At 38.2% G+C, this 26491-nt stretch overlaps 1 protein-coding gene across 4 annotated transcripts in view; it reads left to right on the forward strand.

Annotated features, from left to right (window-relative positions):
* Positions 1-1698: 1698 nt before the first annotated feature.
* The window catches only part of LOC103723302 (sterol 3-beta-glucosyltransferase UGT80A2-like), a 50150-nt gene continuing 25357 nt past the window's right edge, over positions 1699-26491 (forward strand). Inside the window, exons 1-5 of one of the 4 annotated variants that reach the window (XM_039118428.3) lie at positions 1699-1998; positions 15632-15819; positions 18448-18690; positions 19895-20006; positions 20116-20286. In XM_039118428.3, the coding sequence (XP_038974356.1) occupies positions 1968-1998; positions 15632-15819; positions 18448-18690; positions 19895-20006; positions 20116-20286 (745 nt within the window). In that variant the 5' untranslated portion in view covers positions 1699-1967. Of the gene's footprint in view, positions 1999-11764; positions 12066-15631; positions 15820-18447; positions 18691-19894; positions 20007-20115; positions 20287-26491 lie in introns of those variants that run through there. The other 3 variants (XM_088723572.2, XM_039118427.3, XM_088723571.2) reach the window with 3 other exon arrangements.

Genomic DNA, 26491 nt, shown 5'->3' on the forward strand with positions numbered 1-26491 from the left:
GAGTTCGTTGTGAGCTCGTAAAACAACAAGTTTGGTTGTGAGCTTGGAAAACAACCGGCTGTAATCCAAGGGGGTTATAGTGAATTCCCAAGTGAGACTTGGGGAGTGGACGTAGGAGCAAGGGTTAGCTCCGAACCACTATAAAACTTGGTGTTTGTGATTGCGTGTCTCTATTCTTCTTCCTTTCATATCACTCACAGCACATAGTAATTAATTAAATAACTTACACTAGTTTTAATTACTTATCCACATCGTTTTAAATACCCAAATTATTTTAAAACCCAATTCACCCCCCCTCTTGGGTTGTCTATCTGGGCAACAAATACCTAGGAAAGTACTTTTGGCGTGTTTGATTGACAATTGGAAAGTGACAAATTTTCAAAGTATTTATATTTGGTTGACCATCCACTTTTCTAGAAAAGTTATGTATAATTTATATTATACCCCTAATAAAAATTAGGTCTTCAATACCTCTTTAATGTTTATTTAATGTTAAAGAGCCTTTTTGGAAAAAAATAAAAATAGAGTGATTTCCGTCTCATAGGAAAGTAACTTTTCCATGTTTATCGTGGGAAAGACTTTTTCATGAAATGTGGAAATTATATTTTCATGGGAATATAACTTTTCCGTCTCTCTTTTTTGAAAACTCCAACCAAACAAGAGGCATCTTATTGTTTTTCTGTTGATCATACTTTTCTCTTTTTTTTCCACGAACCAAACGAGCCCTTAGTGTATGGTAGGTACCAGATCTTGTGGGTTTGGATCGCTGGACAGGCATACGAACGCGGCTGCCACCCAAATCCATTGTGTTGTAAATTGTGCAGGCCCTGCAACACCTATCAAGTTATCCCCCTCTTCAGTCACTCGGTAGGTGGACCTCCCTTTCAATATTCTTCAGTCTTTTTATACCGCATGGCTAGTTGTCTGATTTCACCAGCAACTCTGACCTGCAAATTTTTAGCAGTCAATGGCAACTTGGCTTCATGATTCATTTACTATCCACACACATTTCACTGCCCATTTCTGAATATGATTCTTATACGTGATTGATGTTTACGATTGGGAACGATTCAACTAGTTTGAGAGTTTGAGTTGCTACTTCATCCCCTGGAAGTATGGTACGAGATACACATTGAATATATTAAGCTGCTCTCTTTTACATAAAACAACATGGATCGATGGTATAACAGGGTCAACTAAGTGTTATACAAATTTATTTTAGTGAAACTTGGACGAACAAAAAGAAGGTCATAAGTTTTATTCTTAGGCCAACGCTTCAAGATTTCAGACTGTTGCCAATAGAGTGCATGTATGAGAGACGGAGTGATCTTTCAGATCAAGCATGTATTTAGGAAAGCCAACGAAGTCGCGGACTGAGTGGCTGCTTATATGGCCTGCCACTCTGAGGACACTCTATGAATCGAAGATAGGGAGTTGCCTGCAATACTCTGTAACTTGTTGTTTTCTAATTTTATTGGATGTATCCGTATTTGTAATATATAAAATATCTATTTTTTTTTAAAAAAAATAGAGTGCATGCGTAAAACCCAGCCCATATTGGGCCTCAGGATGAGCGGGGCCTGGTCCGCTTGACCGGGGCAAGGTCCAGCCTTTGTGGCCCAGCCTGGTGCCAAGGAAGTCCAAAGGCCTGTTCTAGAGGAAACCGGGATCTTCCCGGCTATAATACGCCCGCCGAAGCCCCAAAGCCAGCCCCTCTCTTCCTTCTTCGTCATCTTCCTTGGGTCTTCCACCGCCCTGCCCTCAAGCTCCGCAGCCAACCTCCGCCGCCTTGGTCGCCGTGATCCTCCCATCCCCTCTCCTCACTTGCCACCATCTGGTAATAGTCATACTCCACCATCTAGATCCGGGCCTCGCTAACCCTCGTGCGGCCGCACTCACAACTATCCTCCTTACTCTCCTTTCGCTTTCTTCGAGCTTCGCCACCGCCACCGTCCACCACCGTTGTTATGGCCACGGCAAATCCTCACCGGAGACGAGGTATGAATCCCCCTAATCTCTTCTATTTTCTTCCATAGTCTTTCCCGTTCTCTATTGAGCTGCTCTGCTCGGATTTTCGGCTGGTTACTCACCGGACTTCATCTCAATATGGTGCTCTATTTTGATTTTTGGGCTCCCTTATTTTGAGTGGTTCGTCGGAGATTTGTGATTCAGATTGGTTCCGGCCACCGATCCACAGCCACACTAAGCCTTTTCCTGGGCTTTGCCGCCGGTTAGAAGGAATTTTTAGGCCTCCCACCGGTTTAGGCCCCTATTTTTCTTCCTTTTCAAGTGTCACCCGACCGCCGGCTGCCGTTTTCGCCGTCGCCAGACGACGGATATCCCTCGTGGAAGGCTGCCATCACCCAGGCTTCCTTCTCCACTCTTTCAGATAAGAAGGGAAGGGCCCAGTCTCCCCTGTTTTTGCCGAAGAAAGCAAGGAAAATAATAAAAAAGGAAAGAAAGAAAGACAAATTATCTCTCTTCCTGTCTCTTTCGTCACTAATTTTGGGGAAGGTCCCTTCCTTGCAAGTTGGGCAACCTCAGTGGGCAAACTCAGTAAAAGAGCCTTTGTCATGTAGTGCATCAGCCCATATCCCATCCCTTGTCGTATACTGTTGAACTCCGCTTCATCAATCCATGTTGCATTTTCTTTACCGCAGCCTAACTCTTATTCTATGATTTGACCAATTGAACTGCCTGAATCGGAGTGACCTGTAGCCCATCCCTCCTCTGCCTTTTCTTCGTACTTTCTCATCATTGTCTTGATTTTCCATCAATGTTGCTTGTTGTTGGAGTTGAATCCATGTAGAGGTAAATTTTTCTGTATAAGAAGATGATTTATAATTGAGAATTTTGAGGTGAATTTTTTTTTGAAATTATTTGGATTTGTCAGTATACTTAAGATAAGTAATGCTTCACTTTTCTTAATTTATTAGCAAATTATAAGATTGGTATATTAATAAATTCTAAATCGTACTATTTCATGATGCATGAAATTGATGACAGTATTTTATTGTTGAATATGTCTTATTTTAAAATATTATGATGATGCACGATTGATGGTATTGATCTTGTTATGGATTGTGCTTGATTGATTTCAATATCACATGATTATATGTATTTTTGTTGATTTGGAGCATAAAACATGTTTGGTGAAAAAGAGCTTTAATTTTAAGATGGATTTGGACTCTTGGTCTAATTATGTTAAGGACCCTACTAGTGGGGGTTATATGTTGATATTTAGCTAGTCTTGAAGGGTTTATGCCGCAAAAAGATGTTTGTCATACTGCAAGAAGATATACGGTCCCGAATGACTTCGTTGTGAGAATCATAAGAATTGGGCTAGCATGGGGATATGTTTCGAGAGTGATTAGAAGTAGAATTTTGGTCTCTTATTTTGGATTAGAATGTCAATAAAGTTTGATGTAAGTTCTAATTTTAGTTTGATCTTATTTTGAATATAGTTGGATTTTACGAGATATTAAAGTTTTAAGTTTAGTTATTTAAATTTTAAATTTATCTAAATGATTATTTAATTCTGCTACTTATATTATGATATCATGATGCGATGCCTTTCATATTTGCGGAAAAAGTTTCTTATAAATATGTGGTGGTTGTCGCAACTCTGTCTCGTAATTTCGGATCGGGGTGTGACAATACATGTTGAAATGCAACATGTATTGTACATGTAGATAGAGGTACATGCATGCTTCAAGGCACCAAGTTACATGCATAGAAACTAATCAACATCAATTTAAATAGGATCATATGACTTAGAGTCAACTCATGGTTAAATTGAGTTGCCACATGAAGTCATGAATGGTACAAATACTTGCATATACTGTCACGCCCCGAATGCAAAATGTAACAGATCCCGCATACTTGCATGGCAGTGTTGGGAACCCGCCCATGCCGCAGAAAATTCAAAAAAATTCAGATGGCAGCGGAATCGGCATAAGCGGGATCGACGTTCATCGCATGAACGTGTTTCAAGAAACCGTTCGTAGATAGATAAGAATTAAAACTTTTAGAACCTTTAGGAAGATCAGATCTTCATCTTGTGCGGGTAGATGATTACCGCAAACTGATGATCGTGATTTTGGATGAAGGTTCGCTTGAAGCTGTTCAAGTGCCCGGCCTCTACGGGTATCCACACGAAGCAGATGACCAATCCAAGCTCTCTATCTCCCCGGGGTGCTAGCTCCCTTGCAGAGATTGCTTTAATGGCTGATCATCTTCCTTTACTTCAACTCTTGAATGATAGAGGGAGGAGGAAGAAGATGAAGGGATCAAGGGAGAAGATCCAAAAGGCTAGATGCAGCCTTTCCTTTTCCTTGTGTTGAATCCCAAACGAAGGAGGAAGAAGAAGACTATCAAGGCCCTTTTCCTTCTTGCTTGCGGCTGATCCAAGAGGAGAGAAGGGTGGCCACGAATTGGAGAGGAGGAGGGCTTCTAATGATGCCCTAGGTCAACCGCCCACCTCCCTTTTTAAAGTCATGAAGGGCTCCTACAAGTTAGGAGCCCTTGACTTATTTCCAAGAGGGGGCGCCGGCTTCCTCTCTTCATGCCGCACCAACCAAGAGGAGAGGGGCTTATGCCCCTCTTACTTGGTTAACCTAATCCTCCTCCAAGGAGGATTAGGTGTCCTTCTCATGGTTTAGTCCTAATCTAATTAGGATTAACCAAATCATGAATCAATTGGGTTCAATCCATACTAGTCCTAATCCAATTAGAACTTAAATGAACCATGACTCAATTGAACTCTTCAATCCTAACCCAATTAGGAGTCATGTTGATTCATTAGATTAATAATTAATTAGAACTTAAGAAATCCTAATCCAATTAGGACTTATTTAATTTTAGTCCTAATCCAACTAGGACTCTAATTTGAATCCGAAGTCCTAATTCGATTAGGACTCTAGGAATCCTATTCCAAGTAGGAATCCAATTTTAATTCAAATCTCCTAATCTAATTAGGATTGTAGGAATTCTACTCCAAGTAGGAATCCCAGTCCTACTCCAATTAGGATTTCTAGTCCTAATCCAATTAGGACTCTAGGAATCCTACTCGAAGTAGGATTCGTGTTTTAAGTCTAATTAATCAATTTCCATTCCTTCTTCAACTTATTATCAATCGAATTGATTATTCGTGATTCATAATCACTTTCCAACCATCGGATCGGTCAATACTTGTAGTGTGTGTGACCCCATAGGTTCTATTCTGACTGGTAGTGAGATATATTGTGATCTCTATCACAATATCATTGAAAACTTCTTTCAATGGATTGGAACGATTCCAACTCTACTCATTAGGGTTAATCGATCATCGAGATAATCCCTGTGAGTCCCACCATCCACCAGTGACACCTAGCAGCATGTAGTGGCTACCCAGCAGAATAGAATGGTGAACCTCTAAGTGCAGTTATCATGTGATACAGTCCTTCTATCGTGGATCCCTACAAGACGGAGGTCATGGATAACTCGTCAAACCCCTTCGTCTGTCATATGTCAAGATTTATTTGACTTAAGTTCGAGAGCGGAGAACTCTTTCTCTACTGTGCAATCTGCCCCGGCCGAGGTCTTACGAACTCAGTCTTATAAATCACATAGGATCTCTCCTTATCTATCAAGGTCGATAGATTCCTTATAGGTGCATACCCTACTCCTACAGTGAACCTACTGCAGCCAATCTATACTGCATGGACCCATATGGCTAGAGACCATGTATGTGTGCAGTCAAACTACAATAACCTCACTGTGAGTAGCCGAAGCATTGTAGGTCAAAGGACCAGTCTCACTACTGCAACATCAAGCAAGTCACTGATGAGTGGATACACATCCAAGTGACTTCTTGTATTGGTCACGCTCAGTACCCTTGTTCTCTAACAAGCACCTGCACTATTACTTCAGTGTCCCTATACCGTGGACTCGAGTCTCGTCCATCCATAGGGAAAGTAATGTGTGCACTGATCTCATCGGATCGATCACCGTCCTCGTGATGATCCATCGATCAGGAGCATTTAGAAATTAATCACTAATGATACATGGCTCAAATTCTCAACTCTTGAGAATATGCATCATCATCTTATTAATTCCTTGGACGATTCATAGACACAATAATAATATGAAGGAAAAAGATGTTTTTCATTTATTCAATAATAATAAAGTCAAGTACAAATTATGTACTAGAATTAATAATGTGTCAGCCAAAATTGGCTTCTAGGGCATACATCTAACAGGCAGACCATATAAGTATGCAAAGCTACAGATCATATCAAAGTAATAATAATTCTTGAAAATTAATTTAATCAAATCTTATACGAATAATTTCTACAATTAATTATTCTAAAGTGACATAAGTCAATATATGCTAACTAGTTATTCAAATCAAATAAGATGTTCTAACTAGTTTAAATAGTCTAACTAGAACTCCAATCATTGAGAATATCTTCAGAAGATCTAGCACGCTCTCCCAAGTCCCAAACAATCATAAATCTGGATCTGAAAAATAGAAAAAAAAGCTACATTAACACAATAAGCAACATAACATCCCAAAGTAGGGTCTAAGTATGACAAATAAATAATTAGTTAAAAAATAAGATATTGATTGGAAATAAATTAATTTTTGAATAATATATGTATTTCTTTTGAAGTTTGCTATTATTTTTATAAATTGATACTAGAAAATCAACACTAGGCTATGGCCATGTAACCTAATGTCATAGGTCAGAATGCTTAAAGTGCCAAGTACCACTATTATAATCATCGGTGGTTCGGTGTCCAAATATCACTATTCTAACATCGGTGGTTCGGTATCTAAATATTGGTTTTTTAATCACCGATGGTTCGGTGTCAAAATTAGTTTTTCATATTATAAATCTTTAGAGCTAGCGAATAATTTCTATTAGCGGGGCTAGATTATAGTCGTGCTGAGAATATATACAAATAAAACAAATTTTATAATTTACTAAGTTATATTTTCAATTTACATAACATATAACATATTTAAAATAAAAAAATTTACTATAATAACATGCTCGACCCATTTGACAAACTATAAAACAGATATATTAATCATATTCAATAAACTAATTATCCTTTTACCAAAATTCGAGAAAACACATATTGAAGCACTAGATTAGTTATATCTTCTCGCTTTAAAACCTGCTTCAGATAGGCGGTTCATGTTCACTTGTTTAAATATCATTAAAAATATAATTAATTTCATCATCATCTTAGAAACCAAGCAAAGTCAAAAATTAAAATATCATTGGAGATATAGCCTCATGCCCTTAAATCAGATTGGTCAAGTGGCAGTGTCTGACTGCCTAGGTATCGAGGCGGTGCAGGGCATCCACCTTGGGGTTCAACTTGGATCTGAGTAAAGAAAGTTAGGGCTTGAACTAAGATTCCTGAGTTTGTCTAGAGGGAGAAAGAGAAAGAAAAGAGAGAATCTCAGTTTAAGTCTTAGACTAATCTTGATCACCAGTCCGGTCTAAGTGGTCCGGGTCAACCATTAAGGGAAAGGTCTAAATCTAGTTGGATTGGGCATGATCTTAAGTGATAAGATCACATTAGGGGATTATATATATATATATATATATATATATAAATAAATAAATAAATGAACTAAACTGGAAAGAAAATGAGAGCTGAAGGAAAAGAGGGAAAGAAAGAGAAGAGAAGAGAGGAGAGGAAAGAGAAGGAAAAGGGTAGAGGGAAAAAGGTCCGGCAGCGACCAGGCTTTGGTGGCAGGGAGTTGACGGCTAGGTGACGATAGCTATAGCGGCCGGTGAGAAGGGAGAAGCTGAGTATGTTCTCGGTTGCCTGAAACAAAGGAGATAACTCAAGAAAGTATAAATAAGAAAGGGGAAAACTCACCGATGTGCAACGAAGATGGAGGATTTCGGCCGAGGGCAACTCGATCCGGTGGTGAAGTGGCGGCGACGCTCGAAATAGGGAGAGGAAGAGAGAAAAAAAAACAGAGTCGATGAGGGAGCTAGAGAGAAATGGAGAGGATCTTGGAGTGACGGAGCTCAAATTCGGTGATACAATGGCCCCGAAGGTGGGGAACAAAGAAATAGAGGTTCGTCGGTGGATCAATTGAAGAAGATGAGAAAAATTTATAGAGATTTGGGGATGGAAATAGGCTTGTGGCCATTGCACCCGCCTGCAATCTCGGTGGTGGATGAGTGAGACCCAATGGGTGGTGGCTATTCGAATGGCGACACGGAAATCATTGCAGCCGCTGTTAATGCGGCTTATCTACTCAATTGAAGGGGGAAGAAGAAGCATAGGATCATCAACCTAAAATTGCCCGCCGGATCTCACGTGTATCTCGTGTCATCCCCATCGTTTGCATTTTCCAAGAGAAATCCCCAAGGAAAAATAGATAGACTATTGGTGCCGGTGCCCATTTCCCACAAGGTGGAGCATGTGGGCTAGCTGGCGGGCCTCGTGTGTCGTGACACGGTTGCCTTTGAGAGCTTTAAGAGCTGCATGCGTGCAAGCTAATTTAAGTAGGACTAGACTTGTCAAGATCCGGCTGCATGGCATCTCACTGTCCCACGAGGTTCAAGTGCGTCTTACCATGAAACACAAGGTAACTTTGGGGCAGTTTGATTCACGGAAAAAAAAAAAAAAAAAAAAAAGTCTCTTATTTAGTTGAAGTTTTCAAAAAAAAAATTGAAAAAGTTATATTTTCATGAAAATATGATTGGCACATTTCATAAAAAAATATTTTTCATAAGAAACATAAAAAAGTTACTTTTTCACGAGCTAGAAATCACTCCATTTTTATTTTTTTCCCCAAAAAGGCCCTTCAGCATTAAAAAGATACTAAATACCTAATTTTTATTAAGGGTATAATAGAAATTATACATAACTTTTGTAGAAAAGTAGATGGTCAACCAAACATAAGCATTCTGGAAATCTGTCATTTTCCCATGGTCAACCAAACATGCTAAAATACTTTTTCAAGCATCCTATTTTTAGAAATCTGCTTTTCAGAAATTATGTTCCTAGGAGGAAAAATACTTTTCGCGAACCCAACGAGCCTTTGAGCTTTTTTTCTGTTAGATAATGCATGCATCCAAAAACGGTTCGGGTTGTATCTTTCATGAGAAAAATCAATTGATCTTTCATGATGTCAACCATTGGATATCACTTCATACTCCAAGCTCCTTCATTCATCCAGCTGCACAAATCTCAAAGCAGCTATTGCACGAAGAAAGGTGAACCCTTCTTTCTAACAAAACATACAAGCCGAACCCGTCCATAAAACCATCTGTGGAGTGGGCCATGTAACCGTTGTTTGGACGCTTCATTCGCACGGGCCGACACTACTGGTATGTGCGCGTCCGGAAGTATCCGTGTATGGAGCTCCTTGGGCCTTGGGGCCCATCTATTTATTGCTCTTCTTTTTGGAAATGTAAATGGGGAGTTTGGATCGTGCCAGGAGTACGTCCACTTCCGGAAGAAACAGGAGGAAAAGGAACACCGGCCCCTTGTTTCATACAGTTGAATTCACAGACCCTAGGAAACAAACAATTAGAGGTTTTTTTTTTTTCTAAAAAAATTTCCCTTCCTTATTGTCTCTTAGCCCGTAGCTGGTGAACTTCCAGAAAAAAGTAACATGCATGCTAGATGAATGGTGCATTTATTTATAGAACAAGAATTAACAAGTTTTTTCACTAGAATTAACCGAAAACAGAATTTTTCAAGAAGATCAGCCTTACTCCCCCTACACCAAGCTAACATGGGGGTTATATATATAAATAAATACAATAGCATTTGAAGACTTGGATCGGTCAGAAAAGAATATTTGAGCATCCCTTGTGTATACTTGTTCGAAAATACACGAAAATGTACATTGGACTCAACCAACTCGCTATCTTTTGTACCAAAGAAGAGATATATATATTGATATATATATATATATATATATATATATATTGATAGTTAGATATATTGTACCCTTGAGTAGAATTAGTAGTGCAAAGAGATGTCTCTTATTTTTCAAGATTGCATGTATTGTACAATCACCCTTGGTTAAAAAAAGATTACAGTTTACAATACTGGTGATGGTTGGTTAGGATTATCATGGGCAATTGTATCATATAGTTTATAGAGTCCTAGGTAACTATATCTTTAAGCTATCATTGAGCTTGCTTGGGCAATATCCTCCCTTACTGCCTCGATAGTTTGATTCCGGCTATCATCGAGGGGTTGGATGGGTATATAAGATAGAAGGTGGGGATTAGTCCCTCTTAATCTCAAAAAGAAAAATAGAGAAAAAAAACTTTGTTCTCAAGCTATCAATTAACAGGAATATTTTTAACAAGAAGATCTACTTTCTCTTGAACAGAAGGAGCATTTGGTTTAGCTATGATTCAAGTTGCTAGCGGTTAAGTTAAAATTCACATGGAAATGCCACATTTCAAGTTATAATTCTTCCATTTGTTTACCCCAAGCAAGGTGAGGCTTGAGGGATGATGGGACCATGTAACGTTTTAGAGAGGACACTAAGGTCTTCAAGCAACGGGCATGGCGACACCAATCAGACCATAATTGAGATGTGGCTGCAAATAGAATTGGTTGACAGATCCACAAAGAGATGTAAAATTATTAGCTGCAGCTCCTTTGTAGGAATTTTGACTTGCAAGTAGACCTTATGCGAGCTGGCAAATAATTTTATAACGACGACCAATTTCAACATGCTAAACCGCATCATGGAATATAAAAATTGGCGGCCAGGTTGGACTCATGTTATCCCAAAAGATGTGGACCGCTTGAGAGGACGGCAGAACAGCAACTTGTTAATTGTTAATGATGGCTACAGAACAAGATCTTTAAGAGTCTTAGCAACCACATGTTACATGCCTCTTTCAAATTATTTTATTCCTCCAATAAAGGAAAACCGTCCATCGCTATTTGCAGCGAATCTCCAATAAATTGCTTCCGACCTTATCTAAGATTTTATTCATTAAAAAAATAAAAAAGTTTTTTATATGAATATTCTCATAAATATCAAATTTTACATAAATATTTTTTTATATATATCCTTATAAAACACTTATTTTGTCATTCTAATATTTTTTATTTTTTTATTTTTGCATATATATACCTATGTTATTAATGTCATTAAAAAATTTAAATTAAAATGACTATAATATTTTTAATGGATAGATTAAAAAAAACATTTATAAGATGATCATGATTGGAAAAAAAAAGTAATTTTAAAATTTTATTTTATTTTTAATGTAAATAAATATGGTTTGTATCAATGATGCTGGAAGAATTTTTTGTGCAAAAATAAAAAGATAAAAAACTAAATATAAGTTTTTAAAAAATATTTACGTAAATTTAAATTTTTAGTAGGGTATTTATCACACCTTGGGGTGGACCAGGTGGTTCCAGCCTCTAGGGGCGGTTGGGTGTCTGCTTGATGCTCAACAAATGGACGGTCCATATTGCATCATCGTGAACGGAACAAGTTCCGAGACACGCTCGTTGATGGAGACGGCAAGTTGCTCTCCTTTGGACACCCGTATAAAAAGTCACTGTGCGAGGACTTCATCTGCCGCCAGCGTTAAGCCTCTGAAGCCATCCGGTCCGTTCGTTTAGGGGGTCCCCGACGAAGCAGCGGGTCTCCTATTCGTATGCAGGCATAATATTTATCTGCGACCACAAGAATCTTCCGCATTATCATTGCCGTCGTCCCGCCACGCGGCTGCTATTATAACAGAGTGGAGGGAGGAATATCGATGATTTAAATAATGCCTTGTAGTGGGCTGCGGTGGCGTCTCCAGAGAACGACACGTGTCTGGGGTCGGACAGCGGCGAAAGCAGGAGGGGTCCGACCTTACGCACAACCGTCGGACCTGGCGTCATTCTTTTTCTTCTTCTTTTCGGGCTTCTTCTGGATCGGATTCTTTCTCCCAGCATCCTCCCCCTCTCTCCCTCTCTCTCCCTCTCTAAGAGAGGAGTACGCAAAGAAAAGATGGCCGAGAGCAGTGGCGACATGGACGCAAGCAACGGCAATGGGTCGAGCTTGTCGCCCTCTGGTCAGTCTCTCTCTCTCTCTCTCTCTCTCTCTCTCTCTCTCTCCCCCCTGATCAGTCTTTTCGTTTCTCTCTCTGCTCTCTTCTTTGTTCGTTCTTGGTTGGTTCTATTTTGGTTGGATTTGAACGCGAGGCTTGGAATCTCTAGGTTCCAGAGCTTTTCTTCTATTCGCTTGTTTTGTTTTGGTGGGCTCGGAATCTCGAGGTTTCTGGTTGTTTTTGTAGTATTTCTGCTGGTCTGGTTTCATGGATTGGTTAGATTGGGGGCTTTTTAGGTTTCTTGCGATGACTGATGGGAAATTTTGAACGAGAAGTGTTTTACTTGGAGATTGATATGAATGATTGGGATATCGAATCTCGGGTGATATGGAGTTGGTAAGTTGCCGTTAGTTTGGTGTTTGGGAATTGGGATCTGAACCCGGACATGGATCTTTCGTAAGGGGGTTCAATGGCCAAGCTATATTGATACTGAACTTTGAAGTTTAGATTAAGACAAATTGAACCCTTTTTCCCCGGTTATGAATTTTGATGAATCGTCTTGCATTGCAACGTAGTTGCTCAGAAACTTGATTGTCTGACTTGATCATGAAGCTTTCAAGAACTTCCATTACATCAAAAGTGTGAGATAACTCAAAGCTTGCGGAGAACATTAGCGGGACCTACAGCAAGGAATGAGTTTCTGATGTCGATTGTTTACCATGAAGGCAGTGATCCCTCAGTGGTAGTTGAAGGGAACTTGATCAAATATATTTAGTGGTGGTGCAAGACAAATAGAGATCCATTGCAGGAGACAGAAAGCTGGTAATTTGTTGGGGATCCTTTTGATGACGCTTACCCAAAATAGAGCTCGACTGACTTGTCCAAACCCAATTGATGCCACTTGCAAAAGTTCTAAAGAATAACTACATTACAATGGGACGATTAATATCTGAATCTAACAAGGACATTTGCCTTAACATGTTTCATTGATCAGGGCCATGTACAAGATTAAAATAAATTTTTAAAACAAAACTGTCCTATCTAAGGGCTACATACAAGATTAAAATAAAATTTTAACACAAAACTGTCCTATCTAACCTAAAAACATGTTTAAAACATCATTTTTTCACAAAAAAAACCCAAACCTAGTCCACCTTGTCTGATGCCCATCAAAAAATGTCCATGCCACAACATGTGCGTAAGCACTGCATGCAGATGACACTCCTGTGCCAACCAGTGATTGGCAGCAGTACCTCAATCTTTGGATGGCATCACGTGGAAATATAATCAAAAAGGTTGCAATTTAGTCTAAAAATATTGGAGTCAAAGTTTAGGTGCAGCATGCCAGGGCCATGCCAATGTATCACTAGCACAGTGTCCAATGCAGGACATATTGAGCAGTGGTTGGCACACACTGAGATGCATGCGCCAATACACAGGGGTGTTCCATTTTCATCTAGCACTGGTATGGACATCTTGAGGGGCATGGATTGGTATGGCCAGCACTTTAATCCTTGATTAGCATAGATTATTTGCTCTCACATATGAGATTGTCAATGTGTTAAAACCTTGACTAAGCGCCATAAGGAGCTGTTCTATAGATATCTTAGACATGTTCTCCTATTATTTTCGGAGATGTGATGGGAAAACCATGGTTTTTGAAAAACTAAGGGGAATTGGACAACCTGGGGTTGCCCAGCACTCAGGCATTAGGTGGCTGAGGCTGCCAATGCCAGGGCAAACATTGCCAGTAAAACGCAGTTTCTACGGACGGTAGTCTCAGAAGCAGCTGCTTCTGTTATCAGCAGCATACCCAGCAGCAGCTGCTGCCATTTTCCGCAGCAGCCCCACCACCACCAGAGATACAAACCCGAGAAACAAAAATAGTAAAGATTGGGGGAGAGGAAAAGAAGAGAGAGAAAAAAGGAAAAAAATCTACCACACCTAACTGCCGTTTCTCTCTTGCCTTCGGGAGGGTTAGGGCATTGGTTGACCTATTTAGACTTGCCGCAAAGATACCTAAGGCACTAGATTTTCTGTGAGTGCTTGCTGGAGGCTGGGCTGCCTATTTCGGCCATCGAAGCCTAGGCAGGATGCCTATCCAGCATCCAGCTTGTATGTGGAAGCAACATAGGCATGCTCGTCTTTCGTAGTGGATGGTATTCATCATTGCATCCATGCTTTGTTGTTTTAATGTGTGCAAGCACTGTTCCAGGTGAGGTTGAACTTTGTACATCTTACTCTCCTTTGACATTGACAGGATTGTAAGTAGGAAAAGATGTATCCAGTTTTGCTATCAATAATTCCATCTTGCTAGTCAAATATACACACAAGCGAGCAAGTGTATAAGCTTTGCTCTTTATTCATGGTGAATTTATTCAAACTTCTCTACTGCACATGCAATATGAGAATGGGACAAGAGTTCCATGCATGCCAAATTGGTACTAGGAAAATCCAAGAGGAATTTAACTAGCAAAGAACGAAGCATTGCCCATCCATCTTAAGGTACAAATAAATCTTCACAATGCCTGTTCCTAAGGGGTTTAATAGTCACTATCTTAGTTGCTTTAGGTAACTTGGCCTCAATCATTTGGTTTTGGACTGACTAATATAGATCCAATAAAACAGAATTCACTGACCAGATTGGCAAGGTTATTTCGGTTTTCTGACCACTTGATTATTGTTTTCCTAACTAAATAAGATACAGGTATTTCAACCTGGGTGTGTAGCTGAGCACATCAGCACTTCCTTTCTTTGTTATCTTCCTAAAATCTACTTTCACTTTTTTTTCTTTCTTTCTTGACGTTAGCTATCAGTCTATTAAGTGATATTGATATGGACTCAATACAACTGTAGCACTTTCATTTGTTTAGAAAATATGTTTAGAATTGAACTTGGAACAAGTTTAGGTGTAGTTGCTCCCTTTCTCCATTTTTAAATGGTTGATACCTTTGCTCTGAACATTTGGATGATATTTAGGAATAAGTTTTATTTACATAAAGCTCGTGAGCAGCTATGCAACTGCTTCTCTATTTTTTGGTTTTAGCTTTTAGGTTTTGTATGCAATTTGGAGGTGTGCCAAAATTTCTGCGGTAAGAACATTTTAGTCTACTGAAATCTAATTTACTTTGATCATATATCTTAAATTGCAAGTATGAGCCATCTCAGTTCCAGCTTTTTCCCCAATAGTTGCCAAACTCACAATTGCTAGTGATTCACTGGATTCCATTGTGCAGCAAACTTTGATACCATGCTTTGATAATTGTGCATTACCTATTTTTTACTTCAGAATTAATGTTGGAAGTTCCTTTAAAGTTTAAATTGTCTCTGAAGTATGCTATCCTTTTTTATTTTGTTTCATTTTTGTTCCACTTCCAGTTAAATTTCTAGATCTGTGCCCAGCCTTATATTCGTTTTTATTGAATGACACTTGTAGTTGCTCGATTACCAGATTAAAGGTTGAAAAAGCGCAAAAATTTAGATTTAGAGGTGTTGGGTTGATTATATTATTGTTGGATTTATCTATTTATTATTTTTTGTATCTATCATTGTATTATTGTTGGTGCAACTTCTGAATCTCTTTTATTCAGGGACCAGTGACAGGAATCTACCCAGGGCGAATACTATGCCTGGTGGGACGAAGAATGCTGAAAAATCAGAGACATCCTCGGGTCAGCCAAATTTGGAAAGGTCACAAACTGAGAGACGTAGGCAAAGTAATCCACGAGATGACCCAGCAGCCCAACTATTTGATGATAAGATTTCTGTTAAAAAGAAGGTATGGACCCATTCCATGCCCTTATGTATTTGGTGATTATATTTTGGTATATGACAAGATCTTGTATGATATATCTTGTCTCTGTACCGAAAACATTTTGATTGCTTGGTTGTTAGCACATTCTGATTTCTCATCTTGAATAACTTGGAGTATCAACTGACTTTCTGATCTACCTGATGCAAACTTACGGATATCATGATGTGCCATTGCTGGTTCTGGGCTGCTCTTTGACTTAGGATGATAAACCAAGCAGTGCATCAGCTTCTCAGCAACCTGCACATTGTGCTTCTTTTTCTCTTTTATTTGTGAATGATAAATGACCAACCATGTGGATAATGTCTGAGTAGCTGGTGTACCTGCTAAAACAAACTTATATATCCTAGCAGTTTTTAAATATAGCAGTTTTTAACTTTGTATATTTAACATACATTTGACGTGTTTTTTCCTTATTCTTCTCGGGAATCATAGCTTATTTGCAAAACAATCATAGCTTATTTCCTTATTCTTCTCGGGAATCATAGCTTATTTGCAAATCAGTTTGCAATTTCTCAAAGTATGGTGAAAAATCAAACCGGTGATCCCATCACAGGGTAGTCCAACATAAGGATGCTGTCCTGTGGAATACATGTTAAAGTTATAGCTCCCAAAGATAAGAATAATGGTCAGAAGGAAAGAGGAGAGTATAAGAGAAGAAAAATGCAGACCATGCACCCCTCTTGCTTTATTACTAAAGGGCACAATGTACCTGTTTGCTTAGGGGACCAGCTGCGGTTCTTGCTACATCTTGATATTTTATGCCAAAATGTTAAAACCTACATCCACAATTAGTATATAACCAAACATCCACCAAAATATATAATTAAATGAACTTTTTAAATATAGAACAATCTTGTGAAATTACTGTTCACCTTTACCAGGTTTCGCAATTTAGGACATTGCATTGTCAACTGTATGCTTTGCAGCCTGGTTGTGACAATACACCTTTATTGGATGCTGCAGAAAGAGCTTCACTTCCGAGAGAAGTGACTTTAACCATAAGAGTTTGCATAATGTCTGCCATGGTTTTATAGTTTGCCTTTGCACTGGATTCTAATGCATCAGTCCTCTTTCTGTTCGCATGGTTCCACTAAACAAGCATAAAATATCCTCTTCTTTCCCTTTAATCTATAGGGAAGCTTTGCTTATTGTCATTATAAAAGTCTTCCATCCATGGATGGCTATTTTGCATGTAGAAGATACCTTGACCTGATGCAACTTCTATAGTATCAAAAAATTCCTGTATAGTTTTTCTATATTGTCAAGGACATGCTTGAATTAGCTAGCATTGCTTGTAAGTTATAACAAATGAGATTAGCTTTATTGTCTCTCTTTTTTGCATCATGTCATGACTATCAAGAGGTTCTGTTTGATCAGTTACAAGCTTTGTTCAGAAGGCCCAAACGATGTTCCAACATTCAAATCCATGCATCTCAGTTTCTGTTCTCACCTTTCAACTTCAAGTCCTAGGAAGTCATATTAACTTGATTTTCGTGCAAAGTTACCACATATTTTTTAATATTTCAATGCCAAATCTTTATGATCGCAAATCTTTATGATCGCTATATATGTGTACATTTGTATAGTGCTTGAGCCACTATATTGGCTGAATTCATTAACTCAATATCTTTTGAGACAGATCATTTGCTTGTAAATGATACCTTGACTTTATGCAACTTCTAAGTCTCAAAAAATTCTTTCTTTTTTTTTAAGTTATCAAGAGAATGCATGAATTAATTAACATCACTTACAAGTTACAACAGATGAGATGTTAGTGGATAGTAATTTTTTGGGAAGTAAGCACTTTTATGTCTTTTTTATTATGTTAAGATCATTAGAAAAATTGTCTGGATCAGTTATAAGCTTTCCTCAGAAGGCCCAGGAGATGTTCGAACATTTGAATCCAAGCATCTCAGTTTCTGTTCTACTCTTGCAACTTCAAGTCCTTGGAAGTACTTTTGACTTGATTATGGTGCAAAGATGCTTTAGCACATATCTTTTACAATCCCGTGCTACTATATCTGCTAACTGATTAACCTAACAACTTTCTAGTCCAGTGTTAACATGCCAGCCTAAAATTTAATCTCATTTTTGTGTTTGTCATTGTTTTTTCTATTTTAATGAATTCCTTGCTTAGTTAGATTTCAGACACTTGGATGAGATTGAGTTGCTAAGTTTCATATAGTTAAAACAATCTCTGTTGTTCTGAATGTTCATGAAACATGTACCTTTCCAGATGCTTCACAGACTAGTTATTACTTGTGGATATTTTGGAGTCATGCCTATGCCTTCTTCAATTTAGCACTTCTGATGCTGTTTTCTACCACTTTCAGCTCACACTGTGTCCAGTGCTGATCCTTAACAAACATGTCTTCTGTGGATGTTATAAATCTGATTCTCTTATTATTGGCTATCATATCATATAATTGTGTATACATCCACAAACTTCCTCACAAACCCATTCATTATGTTAAAAGTCTTGCATCAATCTCTTGCTGTATACACAATTTTTTAGCAGCTGTGCAATTTATGAGAGAAATTGAAAACTTTCTTTTGTTCTTTTCTTGATTTTTTATTTTGTAAATGCTGCAGCTGAAGATGTTAAATCGAATAGCTACAGTGAAAGATGATGGAACTGTAGTAGTTGACGTTCCAAGCAATCTTGAACCTGCATCACTTGATCTTGGGTCTGAGGATGTTGCTGCTGAACCAGTTGATGAAGAAACACTAGACTCAATGGACTTTCAGTATAGACCACCTATGCAAATAGTCATTCTTATTGTTGGTACACGAGGAGATGTGCAGCCATTTGTCGCTATTGGTAAACGTCTACAGGTTAGCTTTGTTTCTGGTTGTAAATAACTCGTTTGTTAGTTTTCTCATCATCCTGAAAGTTATACATAGCTTACATCATATCTAACCTCTTTTTTCCTCCAAAATTAACTTATGGAAGCACTTGCTAAGTGTCTGATAATTAGGTAATTGACAGCAAAATATGTTGCGGTCATTTTAGCTTATCAAATTTTAGCGAATGCTTATCTCATTTTTGACATCATCAATGCAAATGGAGCATTTGACTGTTGTGAGTTGAAATAAATCGTAACTACGTTTTTATTATTGACAAAGTTATAGTATCTGTACTTAAAAATCTAGCTTATTTGGATAGAAACAAAAAGCACAAAGAAAATATACTTTGGAATTTGTACATCTGGAGGAGTTTAGTTGGATGCTTATTAGATCATGTAAAGAGCATCTATCATCCATTTATTTTTCCCTATATTATGCACCATCTTTGCATTTTCATTAACCGACAATGTGAGTGCACAGTGTTGGCAATTCATTTGAATTTGTCTAAGGAGAATAAACAACTCAAGAATTTGCATGAATTAGAAGAAAATTATCAAAAAACAAACTATTAGGATTTTTCATATATGGCAACTCTGGAATATAATGTTATTTGTTCTGTATATGTAAACATACCTGCAAGATGGAACATGAGGTTGATTATCTTTTTTAAACTATAGGCTCTATTTTAAATGAATGCTCTCTGGACAGATAGGTGAAACATGGTTGCTTGATTTAATAATTATTATTATTATTAGTAGTATAAGTAGTTGTCTTATAAGCATCACCTCTGAGTGCATTAATCATTCAACTATGTGTTGATACAACAAATACATTTTTTTCCTTGTCCATTGATTTGTTAATTCATACTGATGCTCTTGCATTTTGTTTGGCTGATTCACACTCTTTTTTTTTTTGTTGGAGTTCTGCCATCACTTTTTATAAATTTATTTTATGTACATTAATTAGGCTGTGAATTTGGAATTTATTGTGCAACTAGTAAATGCCATTTCTAACATTCCTTCTTGTGATAAAATATTAGGTACAGTTAATTTGATCTTCATTGAAGTGTTTGCAATTAGTGGTTACAATATCCTCCCCTATTATTGTACTAGTATCTTCTCATATTCTTCATACATTATTTAATTAAACAGAAAGGATTGATGAGATAACCTGAGATGATGACTTCTTGCAGGACTATGGTCATCGTGTTAGACTAGCAACTCATGCGAACTTCAAGGAGTTTGTATTGACTGCTGGACTGGAGTTTTATCCTTTAGGGGGAGATCCAAAAGTTCTTGCTGAATGTATGTAGATTACATGCATCTGTTGTTTATTACTTGTTAAGAATGTAAGGAAAATAAAAAATGAATGATACTTGATAGTACTTGCCTACTCGGTTTGTAATTTGAACAGACATGGTCAAGAATAAAGGGTTCTTACCTTCAGCACCTTCAGAGATACCTATTCAACGAAAACAGATCAAGGAAATTATAGTTTCATTGCTTCCAGCCTGCAAGGATCCAGATGTTGATACAGGCATTCCTTTCAAAGCAGATGCAATAATCGCAAATCCACCAGCATATGGTGAGATTTTATGTTATTTTTTATAATTTTATATAGAACATCTACCTCTTCTTTGCTCACTTCTATAGTTTAGACAAATTAGAAATCTCACATATACTAATTCTAAGATTAACCTTTTAACTACCAATGAAATTGCTATAACTGATCAAGGTGATGCCCTTTTTATATTGTATTATTGCAAAACTTACATTGTACATTTTTTAATGCATAATGATTTGTCACATGTTTATCTTAATCTAAATTAAATGTTTTTGCTGGGTGTTGTGAAAAAGCTTTGTTCCATTCATTTTAAAAGATTATCAGAATTAGGTCTGGAAACAAAATTAAAAGTGCATCCCCACCCCCCCTCCTTTCTCCCCCAAACCATAGAAATAGAGTACTCTACCATCAAGTGACTGATGATGTCTGCTTAGACCATATCTTGTCATTTGGAGTTGCGCGAACAGGACTAATAACTTCTGGTCTTCCACAATCAGAAACACTTCTGGAAGAATATCACAAAAAGGTTTTTAATGTATTAGGCAAAGACTATATATGGATGATTGGTTATAATCCGATCGGTGAGAAAGAAAGATTTCCTTGGACCTAGTCAACTCAAATCTCTCGAATAAAATAATTAACAAGAGAATTTTAGAAAGCGAGACTCTAGGCTTCTACTTCCATTAATTTTTCATGATCCGTGAATTTTGGTATATATTACAGATAGAAAGTAGAGTCCATGCTCTTCATGTTCACTCCGTTTGTTGGGGTTCTAATGGGTGAAAATAAAGTTTATGCTCTTTGCTTTACTCCATCTTTTCCCTTCTCCAAAATCATGGCATATGCCCTCTATTTTTATTAGTGAGGTCCTCCTAACTTGATTCTATTTCTTCTTCTAGCAAAAAAAAAAAGAAAAAAAAGAAGAAGAGAGAAGCTGCAAATTCTCTACTATGTGGTCAACTCTCTTTATTTGAGCCGGATTCCTTTTCTAATTAGAAGAGGATAAAAACTTTCTTTTTTTGATGCTAGTGAAGTCCTGCCCAAAAAGGATGGGATTTATTTGAGTTCTGGATATGGCAAATCTTGCTCTTAAAGCTTGTCCAGACTTATCTGAAGTAGCATGATTGATCCACAGTTAGATGCCTCTTGGATCATGTTCATTGCACAAATTCAAGTTATTTGTCATGCAAATATCACCAAATATCAATATGACAATGCATAGACCAACGTCTGCAATGCCGATACCAAGCCCTGGACCGGTTGCCCGGCAGCACAGGTCGGTGCGGCCCCAAACTATGCCGTGCCGGCCCTGTACCGACACAATAGAGGCAAGGGAGATGAAGAACAGGAGAGAGGAAAGAGAAAGGAGGAGGCCGCCGAGGGAGGCTGGCGGAGAGCCAGCGAAGCGCCGTTGGGGAGCCGCCATGCAAAGGAGGCGGAGGCAGGGTTCCACCTCCAGTCCCCTATGTTGTTCGAAATAGGGGCCCAGAGGGGCCCTTTTTGTTTTTGAGAATTAAGTGAAGGGCCCCCCTCTGGGCGCCTGTTTCGAATGAAACAGGGGACCGAAGGCGGAGCCCCACCTCCACGGCTCCCCGGCCTTCGCCGGCCGGCCTCTCTCTTCCTTCCTCTCCCTCTTTCTCTCTCTTTTTTCTTCTTTTCTCTTCCTCTATCGTCGGTCTCGGTTTCGTTGTTGGAACCGTCCCGATCCACTGTTGGTACGACTCGGGATCCCCCGAACTTGGCAGTTCAGGATGGTTCCGCCGACCATAGCCATAGACTATTATTCATGGCAAAATGCTCAAAATTCATGGTAAACAACATAGGTAGACATAACCAAGGAAAAAGATATTACTTGATGTTAAGCTTAAGTAACATGTGCACATGCTACAATAAGGAACAATGATACACATAACAACAACACCCTTGTATGAATCTGCCACATCTCAAGATGCTCACCCCACTTTGTGTGTCAGGGATGGTTTTATATGCATACGCACCAATACAAGCTATTGCACAGCAACATGAGCTGGCATGGGTAGTGGCGTAGTGCATTGGATGGACTAAAGTGCTGGCAGTAGCTAAGTTTACATGTAAGGAGAAACTCAAAATGTGGTAGGCTGGCAGCTAAGTTTTAGCATTCAGGTGTATTATCAAGCTATTTCATATATACTCTGGCTGAAGTGTATTTTATTGGAGATGAAGTTTCCACAAATGGAACCAATGAAGTATCAAAGCTTTATTGATATTCTTATGGTAGTTCATGTTGTTGCTAATTCTGTCTTCCATGAAACAAAACACATCTACGCAGACTGCCATGTCATCCTTGAGAAAATTGAGGGAAGAAAAGGAACTAACATCATAAGTTTGATCTCAAAATTAAATGGATTATGTGCACCAAAGCTCCATCAAAATGACAATCTTTGGAATGCCATGCCATAATTGGAAAATTTGAAATTTATGCTCTATCTTAGACGGAGATTATGAATTATTGTTTGGTAATATAAATAAGGTAACTTAGCTTACATGCGACTCTTGTAATTGACTCTACTCCTGGTATATATAAATTGATTAATGACCACCTCCTTAGTTCATTTTGATAATTCAGGTACCCATAGATGGACAGTATTTAGATAATCAGAGTAGAGGAAATTTGCTTCTAACTTTGTCCATGATTTCTTGTCTTCTTTTATCTTCGTTCTTCTATTTCTTCCAATATTTTTCCTTCATTTTCTTCTTATTCTTTAAATTTCTTATCTCCAATGATCTCCTAAGTATTCCTTATGAAATAGATTAGATCTGCATGTATAGATTCTCTCCTAAGTATTCCTTATGAAATATTACTATATTTTTATAATAAATATAAAATATCATTATTTACTATATTATTTAGATTAAAATATCAAAATAAATAGAATATTTTTTGATAGTACAAATAGTTAGATAATTGAAAGCATTATGCAATGTCCTTTATTGTCATTTTGTGATATTAGAAGTACTTTCTCAGTGTCGTTACCAAATAGATTTTGAAGTTTATAGCGCTTCAGAAATATAGTTATCAAATAGCAGACAACATTTTATTAAAACTTAAAAGCTTTACTAGAAGAAGTTCTATTATTGAAAGCTCTATAGGCAAAAGTTATATTACCTACAACAATACCAAATGGGTCCTTAGATTTGGATGACATCAAGGAATTAAATCTAATTGCAGCTATGTTGAACACTGCCCTCATTGTCTCCATCCTCAAGGAGATTGCTCACTTTATCCTCCACGTCCTCGGCCTCTGCTCCTTTCTGCCATGTCTAGACCCAGACTGGTCCAGCTCCGCTTCTGACTGCCCCCCTAAATGTGATGATGATGATAAGGGTAATACTTTTTTCACTCAAGAAAAAAAGAATAAAAAAATGAAGGGGCCCAAATGCAACATGATCGAAGCCCCAATGTGATCCCTTTGGCTGTCCATGATGTCAATAGAGTGCGATAACTTGCCATTGAGATCCCTGAGCCTCGACCCATCACTTGGAATGCTTTGGTGCTGCTCAACTCTCTTGCTCCACCCATCATTAATAGCCTGGCCACAACCTTCTTCTCTTGGTGTTGGGCCTATTGCACGAGGGTGCTTGGTTACCACATGTGCATCTTTATTAACTCATCCACCCATCTTCACTCATGTCAGCACCATCCCATTAACCCCCTCTATCGATGCATGCTAGCATCAGCCTAAACTCAACTCTAAATGAAAGGAAAAAATGATAATGCAAGGTGATGAACTGCACCTACTGCTAACTTGAGTGGTGATGATGAGAATCTGGTTAGTGATGAAGGAGATGGCCCTCTTGTGGAAGGCCTGGATGATGATCATGATCCCCACAGCTTATGTTGACTTGTTTTGAACCTATCTATACCCAACATTCCCGAAGATTGCATCTTTTTTCGGCCCATTTCCTTCATGTTGAATAGCGTTGGCTTTACATTGAACTATTGATCTCCAACTCCTAGCGGCCAAAACTTTGAAATTGGCAGCACCTTAAGTGGCCTACTGGTGGCAATGCCACCTAGATGGTGATGTGGGTGATGATGAGCGACTCCATCCAATAGGTGAAGAATTGATTGAAGAACGGTATCAATGAGCATGACACGATCCCTAGGAACCACATCCTTAGCATCCACATGGGGAGTGTGGGGTCATTTGTTGTCATCACGGTCTGCCACACCTTGATTGGTGATATCTCCTTCTCAGGGTAGTGACAATGGTGGGAGAAGGTGGTCTTTGATCTCCTTGGTGTTTTATTTTTTTTTTCTTGAGTGAACATGGCATTATCCTTCTTGCCAACATAGAGATGTGGGTCCTTTTGGCCGATACTCATCACTGACATTGCTGAGTGTAGACATCTCCTTGCACGTGGTCAAGCAGATAAAAATTGTACCACCTACCTGTAGCCTTAGATCAAAGGGAAAAATCGACATTGGATGCTGAATGTGAATGGTACATCCCCAAAAGACCATTCGTGAGAAATGACAACCTTTAGAGATTTTCTTGCAATTTTTCCTTTTCAAAGCTTTCAGCTTGAATTACTTTTTGTCGTTAGCATATACAGGAATCAATGTTGTTTACATGTTGCTTGCTTATGCCGCTATTCAGTAACAAAATCATGTTTAGAGTTTCTACACCAGATTTTCTTTGGTCTTTTGTACTTTTTGTGTATGCTAGCTAAGGTCTTCATATAGTCTTTGCTGCACATGGCTATAGCAATTCAAACATCTCTTTAGCACTTTTTTCTCTTTCAAATGTACATCCTAAGCTTGCTTGATAGTGCTCGTAATTAACTTTTTCCCCTACCGATATATTAAGCAACGTTGCTAATCTATGACCAAGGTTCACCATCTCGGTACCGGATCCCGTACTGGTACCATCCTATTACATTATTGGTATGTGGTATGGAAGGTTCAGCATATCGAGTGTCAGTATGGTACGGTACTATGTATTAATTTGGTACTGATATAGTATACTATGCCCGGTATGGTATGGTACCGACCAATATGGCAAACCTTACTCATGATTGTTTTCTTGGGGGTTAGCATATCCAACGTTCCATACAGTGTATCCAGCTATGTTGTTGCTCTATATAATTCGAGTGATTTTTAGTAATCACCAACCCAAATTTATAACAATATTTGAAATTTTTTGTTGGATATATGCAATTATTCATCATTAAACATTTCTCAATTTAAAGAAAATAATGTGTTCTAGCTCTTTTTTGTAACTACATTCTTGTAAAAGAGGTTGATCTTCTATTTTCAGTTGTTTCTTTTTGGTAGTGAGTCTAATAACCAATAACTCTGTCAGTTTATTTGTTAATTGATATCTAAGGCTTGCATTATATCACTAATTCTGTTGATTACATAATTTGGTCATTTTTGTTGGACACCACTAGTTCTTTGCATTATATCACTAGTTCTGGTAATTATTATGAAATGCAACTTTTGTGACCTTGGCGGTAGCTCAGTGGTCACGGCCCTTGCTTGGAAGCATGGGGACAGGGGTTTGAGTCTTGAGTGGTGTTATCCCTCAAGATTTCAACGCCAACTAATTCCAGGGATCAGCTGAAAAATCCTGGGTTTGAGTCTCAGGCCAGCCCAGGTACTAAACAGGCTGTAGTGCTGTACTCTCCAGATGGGGTCCCTCCTAATCTGAGAAAGAAAAGAAATGTAATTTTTTCCTAATGTTAGTCTGTATAACTTTGTTTAATTCATGCTTTGCAAACGCTTTCTTAGTTGAATCTATAGGCAGAAGATCCTAACTGTGAGTCTTATTAGATATTGTAAAGCATCTATGATTTTCTTCTTTTTCAGCTATTCTTTTTGATTGAGCAGTTATATTTGGTCCAGATTACAATATGAATCATTGGTAGTCATTTTTCCATGTGAACATATTCTGATTAATCTTTGGGCAGAATTTAAGTTCATATATAAATTAATCTTTTGTGATTCATTAGCTGCATTTATATGGCTCTCTTTTATCTGAATTTCCCTAGTTTGTTTCATCCAAGATTTTTAAATGCTACATGCTAGTGCGTTGTCAGTGGTTGGCATTTTCTGGTGTTACGTGCCGGTTCATGCTGACCGGTATTGCTGACACTTTAATCGTTAGTTTTCTCATCTATCAGTTCCACCAAATGGCTAGCACTCTTAACGTTAATATGATGAATGGGGGATCATTTTCTGGAC

Source organism: Phoenix dactylifera, chromosome 6, assembly GCF_051530095.1.
Source record: "Phoenix dactylifera cultivar Ajwa chromosome 6, Ajwa_hap1_PhDact_Kaust_v1.1, whole genome shotgun sequence".
Classification (NCBI taxonomy): Eukaryota; Viridiplantae; Streptophyta; class Magnoliopsida; order Arecales; family Arecaceae; genus Phoenix; species Phoenix dactylifera.